This window comes from Pseudorasbora parva, chromosome 13 (genome assembly GCF_024679245.1).
Source record: "Pseudorasbora parva isolate DD20220531a chromosome 13, ASM2467924v1, whole genome shotgun sequence".
Lineage (NCBI taxonomy): Eukaryota > Metazoa > Chordata > Actinopteri > Cypriniformes > Gobionidae > Pseudorasbora > Pseudorasbora parva.
The window spans coordinates 18,981,837-19,006,708 of record NC_090184.1 but is presented as its reverse complement, the minus strand read 5'-3'; the positions used below and the strand labels follow the sequence as shown (position 1 = coordinate 19,006,708).

General features: G+C 39.3%; 2 protein-coding genes across 5 annotated transcripts in view; one reads left to right on the top strand and one right to left on the bottom strand.

The window, feature by feature from the left end:
* ggt1a (gamma-glutamyltransferase 1a) overlaps window positions 1–24,872 on the bottom strand; it is a 92,512-nt gene that overhangs the window by 2,578 nt on the left and 65,062 nt on the right. For 2 of the 3 annotated variants that reach the window (XM_067413354.1, XM_067413356.1), the window contains exons 1-10: window positions 8,559–8,849; window positions 7,745–7,846; window positions 7,250–7,426; window positions 7,040–7,170; window positions 6,431–6,520; window positions 5,501–5,693; window positions 4,498–4,658; window positions 4,251–4,400; window positions 613–749; window positions 181–368 (exon numbers count right to left, since the gene is read on the bottom strand). In XM_067413354.1, the coding sequence (XP_067269455.1) occupies window positions 181–368; window positions 613–749; window positions 4,251–4,400; window positions 4,498–4,658; window positions 5,501–5,693; window positions 6,431–6,520; window positions 7,040–7,170; window positions 7,250–7,426; window positions 7,745–7,846; window positions 8,559–8,593 (1,364 nt within the window). In that variant the 5' untranslated portion in view covers window positions 8,594–8,849. Of the gene's footprint in view, window positions 1–180; window positions 369–612; window positions 750–4,250; window positions 4,401–4,497; window positions 4,659–5,500; window positions 5,694–6,430; window positions 6,521–7,039; window positions 7,171–7,249; window positions 7,427–7,744; window positions 7,847–8,558; window positions 8,850–24,872 lie in introns of those variants that run through there. The other variant, XM_067413355.1, reaches the window with a different exon arrangement.
* The window catches only part of lrrc75ba (leucine rich repeat containing 75Ba), a 68,427-nt gene continuing 64,598 nt past the window's right edge, over window positions 21,044–24,872 (top strand). The window contains exon 1 of one of the 2 annotated variants that reach the window (XM_067413357.1): window positions 21,044–21,642. In XM_067413357.1, coding sequence (XP_067269458.1) covers window positions 21,370–21,642 — 273 coding nt within the window. In that variant the 5' untranslated portion in view covers window positions 21,044–21,369. The remainder of the gene's footprint in view (window positions 21,643–24,872) is intronic. The other variant, XM_067413358.1, reaches the window with a different exon arrangement.

Genomic DNA, 24,872 nt, shown 5'->3' with positions numbered 1-24,872 from the left:
AAATGAAGAGAACAAAAATATAGCATTTCCTCATGTTTTTTGGCTCCAAAAACAATTATAATTTTTTGTCTCAAAGATCCAGACTAACATATGAGAGCCTCTATAAATATTGTTAGAGGAACAGTGTTTTTAAAATAAAACAAAGTGAGAAACACAGGTCTAGTGCCCTTTTTCTCTTACTAAAGGTTGATGGTGCTGGTGGCCGCAACTGCACTCCCATCCTCTGCGATGACTGACAGGTGAGCCGTGCCGTGGTCATCGGGTACTAAGTACTCTGGATCGTAGTAGCTGTCTGGGTGAGTGGTGTCATCTGTGATTTTACTCCTGATGTTGTCTGCAAAGTAGTCTGAGGTCATGTTTTGGAGGAGCTGGGAAAGGAGATAATTGAAAAGAGATTTACAAGAGGCCATTGAACTCGCAGGTGCATGAAATCGGAAACAGTTAGAGACCTTGGGAAAACATCCTCAGACAATATAAAGGACTCTATAACCCACTTCACACATCCTGAGTAAAAAGGGCATGAGATCAGGTTGCTTTAATACCCATAACTCCTTGTGCAAGGCAAAAAATAAATAAATAAAATCCAAATATATACAAAATAGTTTAACTCACGTCAGTAATGTTGAGGTAGCGCGGGTCTCCCAGTTTACTCCTCTTGGCATAAGCAAAACGAAATGCCTCTAAGATGCGATGATATGTCAACGTCTTCTTCTCTGCCGTGGACACACTGCTGTTTGAGAAGTTGTAACCTAGAAAACAAGAGTTGAATCATTTGAATGTGCAGTATATATTGATCTCTGGTTGGTCGAAATTGGTACTGCAGTCCAAATTCAAAATATTGGAGAGAGTCATTTCTCCCACCCCCTCTTCCTCAAACTGCTCTCGTTTTTATATGGATCCTGAGGCTTTTTAGGTTGGGTAGAACCTGTGATCTCTAACCCAATTTGTTTGCTGGCTTCCATTGCTACAATACGCTGAGTTTTTCTCCAACTGGCAACCTGGGCCTGGGGTGTCAAAATACTGTTAGGTAAATTGCCGTGTGATAGACCAAAACAAAAACAGACATTCTGACACATAACCCACAAGTAGAATAACTGATGAGTATGTGAACATGTTTCGTAAATATCTGCAAACATGGTATTTTAATGCTTTAGTAGAATGAAAAAAATCACATATAGCACCTTTAATGTGAATAATCACTGTAATACATGTCCATAAAAATCAGAATTTGGTTAGTCTTATAGGGAGCATTTACACAGAATGCATTTTTTGCTTTTTGTCCACTGTTTTTCTATGTGAACATACACTAAATGGTTTGACAATTGCATTATGTATGACATGAGGTTGATGCATAGAAAAAAAATGGAAAAGCAGCGCTTGGAATGAAAAAAGCAGTCAGATATTTTCTAATATTCTCCATAGTCAATGGCAGTGTATTAATCCATTCGTCCGGCTAATTGAAAGTTGCACTTACATGTCTTGTGTACTCGTTTCTCTTGTTTAATATAAGGAGAACTGGCACTGGCAACTTGAATCTCTTTGTTAGATTGCAGTGTATATTGCCTCAGTATTCATATATTTTTTAAAACATTATTATCTTTGTCTTAATGAATGCTTGTTTTATACATTATGATGGACTTTTTAAAAAAGATAATATGCTAAATATTTTGAACTCTAAATAAATATTTATTTTACATTTATACATTTGGCAAACACTTATCTAAAGCAACTGAACTACATTGCACTGAAGCCATACATTATGGTTCATGCATCCCTAAGGAATGAATCCATGACCTTGCTGCTGCTATGTTCTACTATTCTACTATATGCTGCTGCTGTGTTCTACTATTCTACTATATGCTGCTGCTATGTTCTACTATTCTACTATATGCTGCTGCTGTGTTCTACTATTCTACTATATGCTGCTGCTATGTTCTACTATTCTACTATATGCTGCTGCTGTGTTCTACTATTCTACTATTTGCTGCTGCTATGTTCTACTATTCTACTATATGCTGCTGCTGTGTTCTACTATTCTACTATATGCTGCTGCTGTGTTCTACTATTCTACTATATGCTGCTGCTGTGTTCTACTATTCTACTATATGCTGCTGCTGTGTTCTACTATTCTACTATATGCTGCTGCTATGTTCTACTATTCTACTATATGCTGCTGCTGTGTTCTACTATTCTACTATTTGCTGCTGCTATGTTCTACTATTCTACTATATGCTGCTGCTGTGTTCTACTATTCTACTATATGCTGCTGCTGTGTTCTACTATTCTACTATATGCTGCTGCTGTGTTCTACTATTCTACTATATGCTGCTGCTGTGTTCTACTATTCTACTATATGCTGCTGCTGTGTTCTACTATTCTACTATATGCTGCTGCTGTGTTCTACTATTCTACTATATGCTGCTGCTGTGTTCTACTATTCTACTATATGCTGCTGCTGTGTTCTACTATTCTACTATTTGCTGCTGCTATGTTCTACTATTCTACTATATGCTGCTGCTGTGTTCTACTATTCTACTATATGCTGCTGCTGTGTTCTACTATTCTACTATATGCTGCTGCTGTGTTCTACTATTCTACTATATGCTGCTGCTGTGTTCTACTATTCTACTATATGCTGCTGCTGTGTTCTACTATTCTACTATATGCTGCTGCTGTGTTCTACTATTCTACTATATGCTGCTGCTGTGTTCTACTATTCTACTATATGCTGCTGCTGTGTTCTACTATTCTACTATATGCTGCTGCTGTGTTCTACTATTCTACTATATGCTGCTGCTGTGTTCTACTATTCTACTATATGCTGCTGCTGTGTTCTACTATTCTACTATATGCTGCTGCTGTGTTCTACTATTCTACTATATGCTGCTGCTATGTTCTACTATTCTACTATATGCTGCTGCTGTGTTCTACTATTCTACTATTTGCTGCTGCTATGTTCTACTATTCTACTATATGCTGCTGCTGTGTTCTACTATTCTACTATATGCTGCTGCTGTGTTCTACTATTCTACTATATGCTGCTGCTGTGTTCTACTATTCTACTATATGCTGCTGCTGTGTTCTACTATTCTACTATATGCTGCTGCTGTGTTCTACTATTCTACTATATGCTGCTGCTGTGTTCTACTATTCTACTATATGCTGCTGCTATGTTCTACTATTCTACTATATGCTGCTGCTGTGTTCTACTATTCTACTATATGCTGCTGCTGTGTTCTACTATTCTACTATATGCTGCTGCTATGTTCTACTATTCTACTATATGCTGCTGCTGTGTTCTACTATTCTACTATTTGCTGCTGCTGTGTTCTACTATTCTACTATATGCTGCTGCTGTGTTCTACTATTCTACTATATGCTGCTGCTATGTTCTACTATTCTACTATATGCTGCTGCTGTGTTCTACTATTCTACTATATGCTGCTGCTGTGTTCTACTATTCTACTATATGCTGCTGCTGTGTTCTACTATACAGGACATGTCACGTTAAATTGATAGTGTACATTCATCTAATTGCTATTGCAAAATAAACCCCTTCCGGCTGACACATCTTACCTTGTTGACGTTTATTTTGCAAAAATGATCAGCTAAATGTACATTCTTTCTTAATGCATAACACGATGCTGTTCGCCCTCATGAATGAAGCTCTTTTGCGTAATCCTGGGATTACTCAATGAAGACTGCACTCTGACATGGTATCGTCTCTGAGTGAGTTCGTAAATGTCTGCGGTGATGGGGGATTATTACATAATCAGGTACTCAAGTCCTGGTAAAAGAACAACATGCCCTCTCATAGTCATCCATAACTCAGTCATGCATCTATCAACATGATCTCTAAATCCTTAAAGGGATACTTTACCCAAAAATTAAAATTATCCCATGATTTACCATCCTAGGTGTATATGACTTTCTTCTTTCAGACAAACACAGTCAGTTATATTAAAAATATATTATTGCTCTTTCAAGCTTTATAATGGCAGTGAATTGCGGTTCTGATTTTAAAATCCAGAAGGCATTTTAACCCCCAGCAGCCATATGGAATAACATATTAAATACACCCCCCCCCCCCCCATCCACTGCCATATATATATATGTCTATATATATAACTGATTGTATTCGTCTGAAAGAAGTCATATATGCCTAGGATGGCTTGAAGTTGGGAAATTGGGACAATTTTCATTTTTACCTATCTATTTTCCTAACTATCTAGGCAGCAACAAAGACTCACCATCCACTATGTTAAGAATCAGAGCGAGAACAGGTCCACTGGATGGAGCATCAGGAATATTAATGGTGTACTCCCCCACATTTAACTTCAACGGGGTCTCATTTAACACTGGCTTATATTCCATTAGGTCCTCAAGTGTTATAATCCCTCCTGTAGAGACAGATTGATTTGCATATTTAATTAAAATGAGGTCAGATGACCTTTAAGGCATGATAAATTGGGTACAACAAAGAAAGAATGAAGTGACCTGCTGCCTGGATATCATCCACTATATTCTGGGCCATAGATCCATTGTAAAAAACATCCGGCCCTTCTTCCGCTATCCTCTCGTAGGTGTCAGCGAGTCTGAGATATCGAATGATATCATTTTCCTTCAGGAGGTTTTTGTTTGAGTCACAAAACACTTCACTGAAACAGAGAGAGGACAAGATCAATACTTGTAGAGGCAGTGTTTAGAGTGTGAAAGAAAGAAATGTATGTTGTGATCTGAAATTGTTACTTGACGATGAGAAGTTCAATGTGCCATTTTCATTTATGATAACTGGATTTTCACACAAATTGCTGTTTCTGTATAATGTCCAAAAGATATATCCTTACCACTAGGGATGTGGCGTTGAGGAAATTTTCCACCGGTTAATCAACGTGTGATGGGGGCTTTTAAATGGCTGATTCTAAACCGAAAGTAAAATGTGCACAGCTGCTCAGGGATTCAAAACGGAGCAAAGCGAGTGTTTTCAGGGAATTCCTATTGAAGTTAAGCTTCCATAAGCATGAGAGACGCGCCAGTGGACACGCACCACGAATTACAGTGGGGCCGTGAAGAAATGACAGTACGGCCGTGCTCATATATTTTCAGTTTAGAATTAGTGCCAATTCGCAGGGCGGCATTTGCTTGAATGGTGGGTTCATTAGCCTATTATTCTTAATGAAAAACAAACAAAAAAACTGTTCAATTTGCTTTGAAACCAAATCTTCCACGGTCATCTTGTTTGTCAGCTCTTCGCTCTCATGATGAATGAAATCTGACTCCTGCTGCGTTTGTGCTGCGACTCTCATTCTCATGAACCGAACCATCAGACATGTTCAGTTTTTAATTGTAGTGTCTGTTCTCTAAGTGAACTAATTGATTTTATTACTATAAAAATCTAAACGACGTTGGGGGCGGTGCCACGGTGGGCAAGTGATGTTACGAGTGTTTCGTCTGAACCCTGGTAACTGGCAACACAGACTATCGCAGCAAGCCAACTTACCACAACATCACATCACTCAGAATTGATTCTTTGTTTTTTGCAATGGCATTGGCCAAGGCCCTGCCGACTGGAAAACCATTGCGTGCCAATTCTATACTGGGCTGAAACAGTTCCCTCCATGGCAGTCTCCCATGTCTTTTGTGCGCCATCTCGTAACCACGGATTTCTCCTGGTATGGCGATGGACAACCCCCCTGCCATTCAAAGAAGACGCAGTACAGTGTTATCATCATTCAAGTGCCAAAACTGCAATAAGGTCTATGATATGACACTCATTTCCTGTCCTATCTGTTAATTTATTCAAAAATACTCTTTAAAAGAACATATATTATCAGTATACCTATAAGTTCACCTGTTGTATAGCTGCAGTACAAATGAAAAACCTTACCCCTTAAAGTTTACTACTGTTACGCTTATAGTATATTTAAAAGTATACTTTTATACTCTAAAAAGTTGGCCAATTTAGTCCCAAGTAGTATTGAAGCCATACACCTACAAGTATACTTCTAGTAAATTGGTATTAGTATACTCAGAGTATACTTGAACTTTACTTAATCATACTTAAGAAAATTAACTTGAATTATGCTTATTTTTTAAAGGGTCCACTTACAGGCAAATTTTCTTCACTATCGCACAAAATTAGATGCGCACTCTCAAATATACAGTGGTCTCATGGCTCTGCCCTCGCTCAGATATTGCATGCGCACGCTCAAACTTTATCTTGTGTACTTGCAAATCTCAACATGCTCACTAAGTGCTTATTGTAAAATTGTACAGGTATTTATTAGATTATTTTATTTAGCGAACTGCTACTAATCATCAGGTGTGTGTGAGAGAGAGAGAGAGAGAGACACCCCCCCCCCCCCCATCGGCAGAAACATAAATCTGCACCTATAGAATGGAGGCTAGACTATATATTATGGTGATGTACCTTTCCGCGACAGCTGGGTGTTATTGCCAAACATGTCCTCTGAAGCGTTCATTGGAGCAGTTTCTCTGGCATCAATTGTCTCCACCTTTCCTGTGGACAAAAACATGAAACTTATTTATTCCATTGTCAAGACTGTCATTTTGAATGTTGTTTGTCTAGACTAGAAATTACTAAAAATTGTAGTCTTGTGTGTCACCATCAATTGTTGTTTACTCTTGTTAGCTTCACCTAATGAGGTAGTGGTTATTCACATCATTAGCTGATGTTTACTCCTAAGCAAGAGTGACGCATGTTTTGTGGTCACTATGATGCTGACTCAATCCTGTGCACTTTTTTCTAGGCACTTGACCCCAGGTTGCCATGTCACTTCAAATAATGTACTCTAAGTCACTTTGCATGACAAGTATCTGCTGAATGGCAAATAACCTCTGCGTCATATTTAACTCCTAAAGCAATGTCCTTCAGTGTCAGGCTTACTAGAAAACAATGTCAGTTTTTCAGGAATATGTTTTACATTTAATTCAATGTGTTATGTTGAGGGCAACACAAAGGTCATGGGTTGGATTCCTACAAAAGTATCTGCCGAATGCGTAAATGTCAGTGTTTTACCTGTAGATGCATTGTATATGGTGAAGAACAGCCCTCCTCCAATGCCCATGCTGTGCGAGTTGAACAGCCCGACACACAACAGAGCAGCAATAGAAGCATCGACCGCTGAACCATTGCGCTTTAAGATGTCCCTACAAACATAAAGAAAGCTGGGTGCGTAAGGTACGTTCAATGACATGCAAGGAAAATTTTGGCTCTTTGGACTCTTACCTCCCAACCTCAGAGCACTTCCCGGCATCTGCTGCCACTGCTGCTTTTGAGTAGAAATGGCCCGAGGATACAGCGAGTCTCCTATTTCCGATCCCCAAATACACACCCATGAAAAAACCCACTGCAGCCACAAGCAAGACCACCAGCCCAGCAACAAGAGATTTCTTGACCATATTCCTGAATGGATACAGAATGTGAACATCTCAGATAAACACATTTGAGTCTGTAAATTGTGACATTTATGAGATTTATCACTCATTACGCACAATACAAATATAACGCCATTTGTATTTATTTTTATTTTGTGCTTATCACCACCACTTCAATGTAATGTACTTTATCATTCCCAGATGATCAGTGAACTGAATCAGACCAATGAACTGTACTCACAGAAACAATGAGCTGCAAATCTATGCAGAAGTATACAGGCATGCAAATTTTTGTGATCATAATTAACCCCATAATGAAAAAAAAAAAGCATACAAGTTGCATCACCTTTTCCACATGTGCTCATCATGAATGGAAGCACGGGTGTAAAACTTTGGTAATTTTTTAGAAGAAACGGATAACAATGAAATGTCACCCATCTCAAAGGACCTGTTGAACAAACCCTTTACAGTTACACATCATCATCATCATCATCACTGTTTACAGCTGTTCTGTTAGATTAATAATAAGGCTCAGCATTCATTCTACAATGTCATAGCACTCCATCAATTGTTTTTGGATACTGAGCCCAAAATGTGTCGAGGTCAGGGATTACATCCATGTGTAAATCCAAATCATACAACAGTCACACAATATACAATCCCTGAGTTTTCTTTCCAGATTTTAGTCCACTATACTATATTCATGTTGAAACTGTCAAAAGAGATCTTGTGAAAGTAATTACGGACAACATCTGAAAAACTATTCACAGTTCAATGAGATATAGACAGACATGCAGATGCATACAGACCGACGGAAAGATGAAGCAAATAGATAGATAGATAGATAGATAGATAGATAGATAGATAGATAGATAGATAGATAGATAGATAGATAGATAGATAGATAGATAGATAGATAGATAGATAGATAGATAGATAGATAGATAGATAGATAGATAGATAGATAGATAGATAGATAGATAGATAGATAGATAGATAGATAGATAGATAGATAGATACATACATACATACATACATACATACATACATACATACATACATACATACATACATACATACATACATACATACATACATACATACATACATACATACATACATACATACATACATACATACATACATACATACATACATACCTCACAGATGATTTTGTCTGGTGAACCATAATCATTAATAATCCATAAAACTGAATCCTTTTTCTTGTAGACAAGAGTGAATAGGACTGGGGACAGATATAATCTGTGCTAATTAAATTTTAACTCCAGAGGTTATAAATCAACCTTACATGGTGATTGGCTAAGACAGGATTATTTTTCAAAAGTTCCTGAAGGTTGAGACACGCATTACTCACATTAAACGTCACCCTGTTTTTAAAAGCTCAGGAGCTTCAGAGGTACAACTACGACAGGGTCGTGATGCAATGCATTCACCCCACCCATAATCTTAGACGTGTATGGAAAAATAAACACAGTGAGGTCCAAATGTCTGAAACCAGACTGAAAAAAATTAATAAAATGTTGCTACAATAAATAACAATTACTGAAGAGTTGGCAGTATCTCTCACTGTAAAAATAAAAAAATAAGTTACCGGGTTGCCTTAAAATTTTGAGTTCATTGAAATTATTATTTTTTATTTAATACAATGAATATTTTTGAGAATCAATGCCCTTTATTCAAATATTATTAAAAGATGTTGTAAGCATTTCAGGTAATTATGTGTGTTTATGTATTTATGATGACGCAGTGAACATGGCAAATTGAGCTATTTTTCACATTTTGTGTGTGATTTATCCCATTTTTTCATGTGGTTCAGATACAATAATATTTAGATTTTCTATTTATTAAACCAATTTCCTAAAAAAAACCTCAATTTTAATTTCAATAAACTCAAAATGTGAAGGCAACCGGGTTACTTACTTTTTTAAAAGTAAACCAACAATATTTTTTTTTACAGTGGGCGCTAATCAAACAAATATGTAACATTGGCCATGTAAATCCCTCTGTCAAAAAGTTCAAATGTGTTCAAATGTTCTTTCTTTCACTGAAAACCAAGACATCCAGAAATCACGACAGATAACATGCACCACTGGGTTTTCAACTGTCCGTGACAGCTTCAGCATCCCCATCATTACAGCAAAACGTCTCATGCCACATTCTTAGAAATTGTTGTTAATGTAGCTATTCATGTGTTTTAAAAAGTATTTAAACCTTTTGTTATGCTGACAATATCATGTGTGGATTTGTAAGGAAATTAGTCTATTGAATTAGAAAAGAATGCATATAAACATTTTCACTGGTGGTCCCAGACTTTTGGACATGATTATTGCGAGTCAGCATTTCCTATTGCGTAAGATTCCAAAGAAACATGTTGGTGTTGACTCACAGCTTAATGAGTGACTTCAGATGGGGGATTCTTGACTTTGAAAATGTTTGTAAAGCTTCCAGTAACTTTATTCAGGAGGAATTGCTCCATTGAGATCATTCCAGGCCTTTATACCAGAAAATTCTATGACCTTGTAACTGGTGTCAGAGAGCGTGGTTACATAATATGACACCATAAAAACAGCCGGTCAGCACTTTTCAGCATAGGACAAGACACTTAAAGCATCATTAGACCCCTTTCAAGAGACATTTTGTCTCAAAGTCCTCAATTCACTAAAGTGCGTGTCAGCATGACTGTGTAATTTGTCAGTTTGTCTTCAGCTCCTCCCATTATGTGTTGCACCCTTCAAGATTTATTAATACGCTTCACTCAGCAGTCCCTTCACGCTGTTAAAACGTCAGTTAATTGAGAAAATAGATAAAGCGTGTCTGTGCATGAGTATTTGTGTCAACAGTTTCAGGGAGAGAGAGGAAGTAAACTACTCACATAAAAGGAATTCACGGAATTGATATGGAAATAAGTTTTACAAACATGACACATTACATGATTAATAGCATTAATGCTGATGTCTCACTATCATTTTGTAACAGTTACGTTCTGTTATAGCCCACATTGACTTTTTTGTTTTCGTTTGTCACGTGGTTCCTTTGTTCACGTTTCCCGCTCCTCATTTGTGTCATTGGTTTTCAGCTGTGTGTAATTAATTAGTCTCGTTTGTGTTTGCTATCCTCTGTGTTCTACCCTCAGGTTCATTCTCTGTTTGGTCATGTTGTGTAGAATTAAAATTTGTCTTGAACTTTGTCTGTCTGTCTGTTCATCTGTCTATCCAAATCAGTTTGAAACAATTTAAACAAACTTCTAATTACTAAATTTCAACCCTTATTTATCGTAGCACTGCATAAATTGAATGAATAAATTATACCTGCCCTTAACGCCCTTTAAAAACGCTTATCATCTGTCTTTGATTGTCATGTATGTACAGTATTGTTTTAGTTATTTAAGAGAGCAGTAACTTGGACAGCCAGATGTTTTGGACATGAACAATCACAAAAACTACTGAGATTGCACATAATATGGAATCATAACACTGAATTTCACAAACATGACAGCATATCAGAGCTATGGTCACATATGAAGTAGTATGAATATGAATTTAATTTATTTACACCTCCTTAAGACAACAGCACCACTCATTTGTGAAACAACTTGTTGAGGCAAATAACTGATTTTAATTTGAGAATGTTAGAATTTGAACCACATATATATATATATATAGGCCTATACAACGATCATGTCCTAATATTGTGTTGGTCCCCCTTTTGCTGCCACAACAGCCCTGACCCTTCAAAGGATTGACCCCTTAAGGTGTGCTGTGGCATCTGGTGCCAAGATGTAAGCAGCAGATCCTTTAAGTCCTGTAAGTTGTGAGTTGGGGCCTCCATTGATCAGACTTGTTTGTTCAGCACATCCCATAGATTTTATCCCACTGAAACCTTTCTATCAGAACCAGCGTTAACTTTGATCAATTTGAGCAACAGTAGCTTTGTCTGTTTGATCAGTCCACACAGGCCTTCCTTGGACCACTTTTGATAGATACTGACCAGGAACACCCCACAAGAGATACTTTTTTTACAGATGCTCTGACCCAGTCATCTAGCCATCACAATTTTTCCCTTGTCAAACTCTGACCCATTTATCCCTGATAACACATTCCACGACATTGGACACTCGTAGTATTTATATGCATTTTCGTGAGATCCGACTGCCTGATGAGATCAGAGACCATTCCTCCATACATAATCTCTCCAGATCCTTCAGATTCCCAGCTCCATTTTGGTGCTTATTCTCTTCAGTTCACAAAATTAATTTTCTATAGGGTTAGGTCAGGGACTCGGATGACCATTGCAGAGGCTTGGTTTTGTGCTCAGTGACACATTTTGGTTTTGCTTTTGATGTTTTGAAATTGTTTTTGGATCACTTTCATGTTGGAAGATCCAAACATGGCCCATTAAAAGATTTCTAGCACAGACTGTCAGGTTTTGATTTTTTTTTAATGAATCTGAACAAGATGTGCAGGACTTTCTTTTTTCCTCCTTCACATTCTGTTCGCTTGTTATTCTCCTGTTTATTTTGAGTTAATTATTAGAATAAAGGTCTGCTTGAGTATCTTTATCGTCGTGCACTTCTCTACAGCTACCTACCGTGACAGAATCCATGACCAAGTAAAATGGTATGGTCTGAGCAACAGGTACTGAGAGAGGACAGTGTGCTATTAATTAATGAGGACATTACCTACTGTAATCCAGTCCCATCCCGACCATCAGGATGCCTATTCTTTAGCCTTTTGCCGGGACAGAAAGACTGTGTCCAACAGTGTGGACCTGATGGCAAAGTCAGCGGACCCCTCCAGCATTTCTGTCAGAGCGGCTCTAAGAAAGTTCTCCATTCCTCAGTCCTCTCACCCAGAGTCTGCTTCTAAGACAATTCCAGAGAGTGAAATCCAAGTCTCCGCTTCAGAGAGTGAAATCCCCAAGTCCGTTCCAGAGAGGGAAATTCCAGAGTCTGTTCCCGTGAGAAAAATTCCAGAGTCTGTTCCAGTAAGAGAAAATCCTGTGTCCTTTCCAGTGAGCGTAATTCCAAAGCCTGCTCTAGAGGACGCTACGCCAGAGCCCTCTCCTGAGAAAGCAACGCCAGATCCTGCTCCAGCCCCTGAGCACAGTCCAGAGTCTGCTCCAGCCGATGAGCCCCATAGGATCCTCCCTGGATCAACCTCCGGTTCATCGTCCCAAGGATCCTACCTGGCTCCCTGAACTGCCAGCACCTTCACAACTTCCTGAACTGCCTGCACCTCCATGGCTCTCTGCACTGCCAGTACCTCCCTGGCTCCCTGAGCTACTGGCACCACCCTGGCAGCTTCTTGAGTCTCCAACTCCTCTAACTCCTCTTTTGCACCCCTAGCGACACCCTGGAGGCTTCCCATCCTTCCAGCGTCACCCTGGTCATTCCTTTCTTCAGCCTACAGGCCAACCACCCCTCTTCCCATCTGGACTCTTTTTCATTTTTGTTTTGGGGTGAGGCCACACCTTCCTGAAGGGAGGGTACTGTCAGATTATTTTCTGTCTTTGTGTTTTTGTGTTTCCTTTCTGTTTGCTTGTTTTCCTTTGACACAGTTTCCAGATGTGTTGAATTTTTTCATCTTATTTACTTATTTACTGTCCCTCATCAATTAACTCATCAGCTCCTTTGTTTGTCCTCATGTTTCAGTCGGTTCCTTTTTTTGGATTGTTTAACGTCAGTGTGTGCATGGTTGTGCGATCTCCTAGTTATTCTTTTGTTTATTTTGAGCTGTTTATTAGAATAAAGATCTGTTGAGTATCTTTATCGCCGTGCACTTCTCTACAGCCACCCACCTTCATATATAGATTTCAATTATAACATCAATTAACTTGCATATGTAGAAATTGCCTTTCCAATAAATATGGCATATTGTGTTCATGCTACTACAGCCAGCAATAAAATATGCAAAAGCTTACTGACAAATTTTTGAAACCAAACCCAGTAGGAAACTAATTTTTTTTGCCTTCACATTGGAAATAAAAGATGGATAGAGATTTAGCAGATATTTTGAAAAAAGGCTGCAAGTCTGGAAATCAGACGGGACATCAGTAAGGTCTGTTGCTAAGGTCTATACCATCTGTCATGTCACTTTGGACAGATAATGAAAGACTTTACAGCAGCTGAATAAGAAAAGCTTAAGCAAGTGTCTAGGCCACATTATCAGCTAAAAGGTTTTCAGCGAGACAAAATATGTCAAGGACATACAAACCCTATTCCAAAAAAGTTGGGACACTGTACAAATTGTGAATAAAAACACATTGTGATGATGTGGAAGTTTCGAATTTCAATATTTTATTCAGAATACAACATAGATGACATGTCAAATGTTTAAACTGAGAAAATGTAAAATTAATTTTAAGGGAAAAATAAGTTAATTTAAAATTTCATGGCACAACACATGTCAAAAGTTGGGACAAGGCCATGTTTACCACTGTGTGGTATCCCCTCTTCTTTTTACAACCGTCTGCAAACATCTGGGGACTGAGGAGACAAGTTGCTCAAGTTTAGGAAAAGGAATGTTTTCCCATTCTTGTCTAATCTAGATGCTCAACTGTCTTAACTTCTTTGTTGGAAAATGCAAGGTCTTCCCTAAAAGACATGACATCGGGTTGGGAGCATATCTTGTTCTAGAACTTGGATATTCCTTTCAGGGTTGATGGTGCCTTTCCAGATGTGTAAGCTGCCCATGCCACGCGCACTCATGCAACCCCATACCATCAGAGATGCAGGCTTCTGAACTGAGGGCAACTTGGGTTGTCCTTGTTCTCTTTAGTCCGGATGACATGTCATCCCAGTTTCCCAAAAAGAAATTCAAATTTTGATTTGTCTGACCACAGTTTTCCACTTTGCCACAGTCCATTTTAGCCTTGGCCCAGAGAAAAGGCCTGCACTTCTGTATCATAGATATGGCTTCTTTTTTGAACTATAGATTTTTAGCTGGCAACGGCAAATGACACGGTGGATTGCGTTCACCGACGATGTGTTCTAGAAGTATTCCTGAGCCATGTTGTGATTTCCATTACAGTAGCATTCCTGTATGTGATGCAGTGCCGTCTAAGGGCCAGAAGATCACAGGCATCCAGTATGGTTTTCTGGCCTTGACCCATACGCACAGAGATTGCTCCAGATTCTCTGAATTTTTGGATCATATAATGCACTGTAGATGATGATAACTTCAAACTCGTTGTAATTTTTCTCTGAGAACCTCCTTTCTGATATTTCTCCACTATGTTTTTTGCCACAGCATTGGGGGAATTGGTGATCCTCCGCCATCTTAACTTCTGAAAGACACTGCCACTCTGAGAGGCTCTTTTTATATAAAATCATGTTGCCAATTGACCTAATAAGTTGCAAATTGATCCTCCAGCTGTTCCTTATATGTACATTTAACTTTTACGGCCTCTAATTCCTGTCCTAATTTTTTTGGAATGTGTAGCTCTCATGAAATCCAAAATGAGCCAATATTTAGCATGACATTTCAAAATGTCTCACTTTCAACATTTGATGTTATCTATATTCTATTGTAAATAAAATATAAGTTTATGAGATTTGTAAATTATTGCATTGCTTTTTATTCACAATTTGTACAATGTCCCAACCTTTTTGGAATCGGGTTTGTACAAAGCAGAAGATCTTTCATATGGTTTTCAACATTTTCATTTAACATTCCTTACACATATTTAGGTTTGAGAGCACATTAGCAGAACAATCAATACTATAAATTAACTTGGTCAATTCATGATTTGATAAATTGTATTGCAATCTATATCTCAGCCGTTTCCCCTAAAATTTCTTACTGCTCCTTTATGTTCTGCTCCTTTATGTTCTTGAAGCTCTGAAACATTAGTAAACTTCTGTTTCCAATCTGTGGTTCAGACCTTTTCATCTCACTAAGTCAAAAAGAAACATAAAAAAATTCAGATGGTTCGCTGCTAAATGGCATTGATCTGGTGAACCCTTGAACATGGTTCTTAACTGATCTCGGGTCAGGCTATTGTATTTAATATCTCTGGATTTACTTAATTTGACAAGCTCTGTCTAACATACAAACCGAGAAATAAACATTAATAAAAGGCCTAAAATCGTCATATTTATGGATTTGTAGATCACATTCCCTTTCGAGAGGTTCCTCGTATTGCGTATGGGAAAAACTCATTTTCTCGAGAATATGAAGCAAAACTTTATTAATAAAGGTATCTATGTAAAGCGCAGTGCAGCTGCACGGCAATAGCCTGGCGCGAGGAGCGCTCTGATTGGCCGGGCCGCAGCAACTGCAGGAACCTATGGTGAGGTGGCTGAGAGGAATGAACCAATGGGGGCGCTCCAGAGAGACTGCCGAAAAAGGGGCTTATATTATCATACATGAGGCTATATAAGACCCTGATTCGCCATAGGTGTCAGATTTTATCTCCTTCAGCGACACCGTCGCTGACCTCTGGAATCAAGCAAACCGCCGTCGAAAAGCATCCAGCGGAACATCCCTGCAGCCCTGAGGACGCCGGATTCCCACCGGGTCTCCACCTTCAGCCACTGCATTCCAGCTACGCCATCCAGTGTTAAATATCCTTTATTCTGTGTGTCTATGTTGTGTGTGTTGCCGCTGCAACGCCACTTCATAGAGCTTACAGGCTTGTTCTATGCGAGGACTCTCTCGTTCCGCTGCTCCGAAGAAGCGCCGCGGAGAGACAGAGCTCTCCTCACTCTCCCTCTTCTCTCGTTCCGTCGTGCTAAAGAAGCGCCGCAGAGAGAGAATGTTAGAGGACGTGCAAACTCAAGCCGAAGCTTTCTTCACTCCTCACGCTCTTCTTTCCGCCGCAGAGCTTTCCTCACTTTTTCTCTTCTCTTGTTCCATCATGCTAAGAAACGCTGTGGACAGAGAATATTACAGTAAATAAACAAACTCGAGCCGAAGCTCTCGTCACTATGCCGCCGCCGTGCTGAAGAAGCGCTGTGGACAGACAGCTTTTCCTCACTCTTCCTCTTCTCTCGTTCAGTCGCGCTAAGATTCACCGCAGACAGACAGTTTTTCCTCACTCTTCCTCTTCTCTCGTTCAGTCGCGCTAAGAAGCGCCGCAGACAGACAGAGTTTTTCCTCACTTTTTCTCTTCACTCGTTCAGTCGCGCTAAGAAGCGTCGCGGACAGAGAATTCTAGAGTAAATAAACAAACTCGAGCCGAAGCTCTCGTCACTCTGCCGCCGTGCTGAAGAAGTACCGCAGACAGTTTTTCCTCACTTTTCCTCTTCTCTCGTTCAGTCGCACTAAGAAGCACCACGGACAGAGAATACTAGTGTAAATAAACAAACTCGAGCCGAAGCTCTCGTCACTCTGCCGCCGTGCTGAAGAAGCACCGCGGACAGACAGAGTTTTTCCTCACTCTTCCTCTTCTCTCGTTCAGTCGCGCTAAGAAGCACCGCGGACAGACAGAGTTTTTCCTCACTCTTCCTCTTCTCTCGTTCAGTCGCGCTAAAAACCACCGCAAACACAGAATACTAGAGTATATAAACAAACTCGAACCGAAGCACTCGTCACTCTGCCGCCACCGCCCTGCTGAAGAAGCGCCGCGGACAGAGAATACTAGAGTAAGTTAGACCTGCGAACTAGGGCTGTTGGATACCAAATATTTCAACTACCAGTGGAATGAATAAAAATTTGATTTTGTCTCTATTTCAACCTATAAAATACTAGGTTCATTTATTGAAAACGTACAGTTATCATAACATTATGGTATGCATACAGAACATTAACAACAAATACCGGTAATTTAGGCTAAATTCCAGTGTAGAAATATGGTAACAAATACTTAGCAAACATAGGCTACCAGAAGTGCATTGTAAACACTTTACCATACACGGTGATAATTAGGTTATTGATTTATAACAAAAGGCAACAGACACTTTACCGCTCCAAAGTTTAACCATTCCTGTCTCGTTTGGTTTGAAGTATAAAAAAAAATCATCCAATTCTGTTTAATCCTCGTCCTCCTCAGTTTCCTCCTCATCTTCATCTCTCCCTGTAAACTCTGCATCACTCGCGCCAGCCTCTATAACAAGTTCATTATTGTACAGTTCCTTTTTGTTCTCCTCAAGTTCCTCTGCACGTCTTCATCCTCGCGCAGGCAACTGAAAAGTCTTAACGTTACTTGCGGCCTGATGGATTCTCTCACGTCAACGCGATTTTTTAAAGTCCTTTTTATAGAATTTTACATCGCTGCTGTTTCTCTATCACACAACTGCAAATTACCAGCTAAGTGAATAGGTAAACACACTTCATGAAGTCACAGGCGTGAGCCGCGTCACATACACAAGACAGCCACCTTAACAAAGCTGTCAATCAAACATCATGCAAAAAAAAAAAAAAGGACTGTAAAAAACTATTTTTATTTATTTCAGTATTTGAGATGTTATAATAATTTTGTAATTATGTTACAATAATTTAAACAACTTTTATTTAACAAATATTATTATATTTGTATAATAAACTGAGTGGGCCTGTCATCATAGTGGGCCATGCCCCTGAATGTTGGTTCTAATAATAGCCCCTCAGATCGCAGGACATTCACTAGGGAAAAGTGATCTTATTGTACGTTTTCTTAAAGGGGCCAGGAGATTAAACCCGCCTTGCCCCTTCTTCAGTCCCTATTTGGGACCTCGCCGTGGTTTTAAAAGCTGTGAAGGGTCCCCCCTCCTAACCACTTCAGACCACGAGCTTGAAGCACGTATCACTCAAAACCGCTTTTCTGCTGGCTTTGGCCTCGGTTAAGCGAGTGGGTGGTCACGTTTCACCCAAAACTTCAAAACTTCCTGTCTTGAGTTCGCGTCCAGCAACTTCAAGGTTGTGCTCAAACCGAGACATGGTTTTATACCCAAAGTGCTATCAACCTCTTTCAGTATGCAGGTCATTACACTGCTTCCTTTACCCGCGTCTCAGAGAATAAGACGCAAACCTATTCTGCCCAGTCAGAGCATTGAGATTGTATCTAGAGCGCTCCGCCCCCCTTCAGGCAGTCGGATCAGCTCTTCATTGCTTTGGTGGCCGCACTAAAGGTTGTGCTGTCATGAAACAAAGACTCTCACACTGGATAGTGGATGCGATCTCACTAGCATATAGGTCTAGAACCTAACCTGTCCTACTGGCATTAAAGCCCACTCCACTAGAGGCATGGCCTCGTCTTGGGCTTGGTCATGTTGCACTTCCAAGGAAGATCTGTGCGGTGGCAGGCTGGGCCTCTCCGCGCACTTTTATCAGATTCTACAATTTGGAGGTCCTAGCTTTTCCGCGCCGTGTTCATGCTTCTCAGGTGTCGCTTCAGTCCATTTTTAAAACCTGACACCTATAGCTAATCAGGGTCTTATATAGCCCCCTGTATGCAAATATAAGCCCCTTTTTCGGCGGTCTCTCTGGAGCACCCCCATTGGTTCGTTCCTCTCAGCCGCCTTACCATATGTTCCTGGAGTTGCCGCGGCCCGGCCAATCAGAGCGCTCCTTCCGCCGGGCTATTACCGTGCAGCTGCACTGCGCTTTACATAGATACCTTTATTAATACAGTTTTGCTTCATATTCTCGAGAAAAGGAGTTTTTTTCCAATACTCATTCCCTCTCTCAGGGAACTGAGGTTATGAAAGTAACCGAGTACGTTTATTAGCTTAAACTTTCTTGATAAACGTTTTGGTTTGTATATAATTATGTTTTGGGTGAGTTTTCATTGTGTGACACACAGGTGCCGGCAACCTCTGGTGTTTCGAGTGCAAAGAAATGGTCCATTTGAGTTTTGAAAAGCTTTGTTTTACCATCACTAGCCTACTTATCAGAGTGAATGTCCAAAATAACCTCCTAAAAAAAAGATATACTGAAAAAACAGGATATAGGATAAAAAAATAAATTAAAAAAAACTGGGGCTACTCTTTACAGATAGGAGCCAAATTGAACACCCAAGTAATGCGCAAATCTTAAATTAAGGAGTTTAGCATTGACCTTTTCCCTTTTTATTTTCCTTTCCTTTAGTACTTTGTTTATCAACTGTTCTTTAGTTCGAGCACTTTCTGGATTTAGAGTTTTTAGTTTTATTTAGAAACTACTACAATAACAGTCTAAAGATTTCTATTTTTATTTTTTATTAATTAAGGATAACACATGTTCATTATTTAAAATCTGATGATATCTGTAAACAGTTTTCTTTTTTTTTTTAAACGTGATTTTGTTTAGAGGAGACTAAAATGCTAAATAATAGTTTCTCAAATTATCTAAAGATACAATTTTGATTAGCATTGCATTATCAATATACTTTATTTTTATGAAAATACTTGATAATGACGAGTCTACCTTTTATGAGTCTACCTTTGGTCTTGATTGAAATTTCACTGAATTATTTATAGCAACTATACATTTATTTTCAACCAAACATTTTAACACACCTCTACCAAATTTTAAACAAAGGTTTGTTAGTATGACATCAGAGTATCGAGCTATTCGAAAGTCGTCTGCTCTCAAATTGCTCTCGTGGTATAGTAAAAAAAAAAAAAAAGCTTATGATGGAATTATTTACCACGAAATGCTAACTTAAAGCTGCAGTCTGTAACTTGTTGCGCTCTAGTGGTTAATAAACAGAACTGCATGCGTCTTGCGGAAGAACATTGCAGCCGGAGCTACTTCTCTCTATTTATTTCTATGGCAAGACACACATTGTTGCCAAAACTGGGCCTGCGTCTCAATTAGTTCAGTAGTCAGGGCACTGATCAGGACATAAGTCAATGGGCTGACTCCCTGATCAGTGCCCTAACTATTGAACTAGGGAGCTGATTGAGACGGACCCTGGTACTGCAATCACTATCCCCTCTCCCCCTACCCCTGACTCGAGGTTGCCAGATAGGCTGTAGGATCCAGCAGGTAAGTTTGTAGCTGCAGCTGAGGTAACTAGAGCAGAGCTGATTGGTAGATAGATGGAGGGTGGAGCTTCAGGCCAAAACACAACATGTCAACATCAACATCAGTCGGGCTGCAACAAAAACGTTTAAATGACAATATCCTGGCCAGACTACTGTTGTCAGTGATATAAGTATTTGAAATTAACATGATTTCTTAATGTCTAGTGACATATCAGGGCCATTTTATGATTAATTGAAATACATTTCTTACACACAGTTCCTCTAACCTATGTTTCAAAAATGAGACCTTATATTGTAAAGTGTTAGGCTACTGCTAAATTCAACAATATTAGGGAGCATAGTTTAAATAATTAGTTTTTGGAAATATTTAGCCTCAAGAAAAAAATGTGTACGTTCTCAGTAACAAATATGAGAACAGAAAACTCTTCTGAAATTTCATAAGAAATCCTTGAATTGTCTTTTTAAACTGAAGAAACATCTGCGATACAAAAGACTATCGAAAGTCAATTAACTTTCGTTGCAACTGCTGTCTAGAACTGAGGTGCAATTTCATTCAAATTGGACCTCGATTCAACATCAATTTATGAAACGAATTCACCCTCAGTTAAAAACTTAATTAAAATTCAATTAAAATGTCGTTTTGATTTCCCTTCACCGCCACCTTTCTTGGCATGGGGCAGATACACGAAACACCGCTAGCCAATGGCAGGACAGACCTCAGTAATGATCCACGCGTGGTGCTGGAGAGCATCACCATCACCCCACTGAATACCAACTAGAGCATCAGGAGGACGTGTCCTACTGAAAACAAACACACATACGAGGACGTGAGAGCTGGGATAAAAAACAAAACACGGGCAATTCCGCAGCTAAAACTACTACTACTTGTGTCGTCGGGAGACCTGCACAAAAAGACATTGACTGGAAGCAGAACGAGTACGTGCTACCCAAGTTCGGACCGATGTGGAGACCGCTGGGCGTTATCGTACGGGCTGTCATTACGCCGTGAGAGGTAAAAGGGTCGTATTTAGAGTAACAGTGTGCTTTTTAACGTGACTGAAATCATGGGCTCTAGGCTCAGCCGACAAAACAGCCTCGACAATGAGAATTTTTCAAGGAGGCGACGGAAGCATCTGGACAGCACGGGAGAGAGCGATCGGAGCGGAGACTTCTTGTTTACATCCCTGATGCTCAGGTCGGATAAACTGACGGGGGTGCTCAGGAGAGCCAACCATAGCCCGTATGTCAGACGAGTCACCTGGATTCGAGATATTCAGAAGCTCCTCCGGGAGAGGAAGATAGAAGAGGCGACGGACGTGCTCAAACTGTTGAGGAAGGTGAGGGCAAATGTCCTGCAGTGCTTAAAAACATCAGACACACTCTGCTGTAAAACACAGGAGATTGACAATCTCTCACTGCTTGACTGGCAATGCATGTGTGTAGATCATGTAGCTGCAATTACTGACACAAATATTGAACAAGTGCATCAGTTGCATGAACACACAAAGACATAAAATGAAATACACCTCTTCTATGGTAACCATGTTTTCATTTTCTAAATTAAAAGACGTTTTGATATTTTTGTGGGGCATGGGAATAGCCTAAACAATGTCAAGGTGGTGTAACTTTCCGGAGATGGCTGAAATTCTTGAAAAAAAAGAAAGAAATGTTGACGTGTTGATTAGTCTGTTATAATTCAAATATTATTTAAATTATATTATATATCTACACATATAACAAGCATTTATTAATTCAAAAACAAAACCCACAATTATGAATATTTGTGAATCGTCTTCCAAATCAAAGTCAGTGTGGCGTAACCGACATGCAGGAAGCCATTTTGCTGTCATGTGACTAGAAAACATTTAAATGTCAATTTAGTTTTTCATGACTTTGTCAAGGTCAGTAAGTCATTTTTATTCTATTATGACACATTTTGACTTTTGAATACCTTTTGTTACTCGAAAATTATGATATTTGTATTTATAAAATAAATAAGTAAATAAACAGAAAGTAATAATAAGTAATACAAAATAAGTTAAGTTTTGTACACTTATGTGTTGTAGGTGCAAGGAAAACATTTGATTACTTTTTACATGATGATTACACCACTTGACATTTAGCCAATTTTGTTTTGACATTTTTCTTTTAATTGTAATGAGTGCTATAAATGTTTTTCAAACGCGAAACTATACCATGAATACAAACATTACATTTAGATTAAAAAAAAAAAAAAACATGCCACGTGCGTTTTAAACTACATTTCTAATTTTCATAATTTCCGACATCCTTGTGTCATTGACCCACATAATGCATCTAGTAAGGTGAAATGTTGCATGGCATTTCCACCCACCGTGCAGCTCACTCTGTAGTGCTGCAGTGAGTCACCTTGCAAGAAATAATTTCCCTGGATTTGTTGTGCTATTATTTGTTGTCAGGACTCACAAACACCTAATTCTAATGCCTGGATGCTCTATGGTACTTTTTTTTCTGTCAGTGTGACCCATATGCTCAAATTCAACACAGAGTGCCAGTACAGAGCAGCAGAGAGAGGGCTGCCCACCTATGACAGAGGAGTGCAGGAGATCAGGATGTCACTCGCTAAACTGCGTCATGTGTAAGAATGAGTCAGAAGCTACTCTTTGTAAAAGGCAATAAAGTAAATAAGCAATGTAGTATTTTATATTTAAGTTATGTCTAGATTCTGAATAGATTAATCGATTATTGTAGTGTTTTCGAACAGGTTTCATAAATACTCCCCTCATCAACCATTGGTCAGACAAATAAATGGTCCTGCCTCATTGGTTGCTCTGTTGGTTGTATAGTTACTGTTTGCCTTTTTAGGGCTGTTTTTAGTATTGCTGTCTCTGCATATTAAGCTGGGACAGAAAAAAATATTTTAAAGGTACAGTAAGCGATTTCTGAGAAACAATGTTAAAAGTGGATCGGAGTGAGTATCCCAACCATAGACAAAAAAAAAATGCCCATGGCATCACCTGTAGGTTTCTGAAGAGCAGTGTTGAAGCCTAAAACCAGCCGTAGGCAGCGTGTCGCTATACGCGTCACTCCCGGATAACTGAAAATGGGCAAAGAGGCGGGAAATAGTGTAGCAGAGGTATCTGGTTGCTGAAACCATGGCTGCCAAGCTCGATCATAGTGGCAATCCATCTCAAGTAGCTAAGCCTTTAATTATGCAGAACTTTAAGGCTTAATATAATTCAGAGGTGTAACGATATATTGTTGAATGATATATCACGATATAAAAATGTGACGATATGTTTAGTTGATGGAAACCATATTATTTGTGATATAGAGTTGTTTTATCCAAGGCTCAACTTGCTGTAGTAGGCCTATTTATAAGGTATAATTCACCCAAACACAAATTTACAAATGTAAACTCTGTAATCATGAACTCACCATCATGTTGTTTTTCGTTTTAACTTACAAACACAAATAACAAGATGTTCTTTATGAAACCTGAGGAATTTCTGTCCCTCATTTAAAGTCCATTATTCCTCTGAAAACTTAAAAGATCCAAACAAAAATCATAAAGGCATCGTAAAAATAACTAATCAAGTCAAATCCAAAGCGCAAACAGCATTTAAAGTGGCACTCCTTAGGGAAAGCACAAACATCATTTAAAAAACCAGGTCACATTTAGTTTTAGTAGTAGGCAACAATTGTTCATAACATTTCAGATGGTTTATTCTTATATGTATAGTGCATTAAAGGGTTACCCAAAAATGAAATTTATGTCATTAATGACTCACCCTAATGTCGTTCCACACCCGTAAGACCTTTTTGACACAGTTTGTACCAGGCTGTAAACATGTTTTTTTCTGCTGTAAAGTTGGCCATTTTTAACCTAGAAATCTAGACGCACCCTAGCGGCAGCAAATTTAATTTGCCCGTAAGTGTTGTCTAGGAACTCTCAATACACGTCTGAGCTGTGTTCCTCAAAATCTGGACGGCCCAATCACATCGTGTATAGAGTCAGTGGGCGGGGCCATAATGACGACGGCCGAGTTGCGTTTGCGTGCTTCTAGTAAACACAGAAACTGGCGAACGGCGGCGGTCTTTCGAATCAGCTTTGACCGCGACTCTGGAAGACTTGGAGTTAAGCTTTTCTCTGAGAAAAGAACAAAGAACGGCACTGAAGTCATTCTTAAAAAGGGAAGATGTGTTCGGAGTTTAGCCGACCGGAAACGGCGAATGTTTAAGCTATCAGCGAGCTCTGTTTCACCTTCGTTGCTCTGGTTGGTTGTAGCGCTATCCTATCGCGTGCAGAGGGAGTTTGAAAGACAACCGCTTATTCCGCCCCTCGGATTACGCCCTGTCTATGGTAAGTTTCCAGACCAAACATCTTGATGTGGGTCTGGCTTGTCAGGCTAGGCCATTTTAACATGGGGCTCAATAAGATTCTGCTCCCTTCTGAAACCTGTCTCCAGTGGCCAGTTTAGGAATTGCAGTTTACATTACTTCTGTATTGGCTTCAAGAGAGATCACGGGAGGTTGCCGCTTGGCCCATACATGAGTATGTTGTGCATAACCAAGATGATGTTGTTGT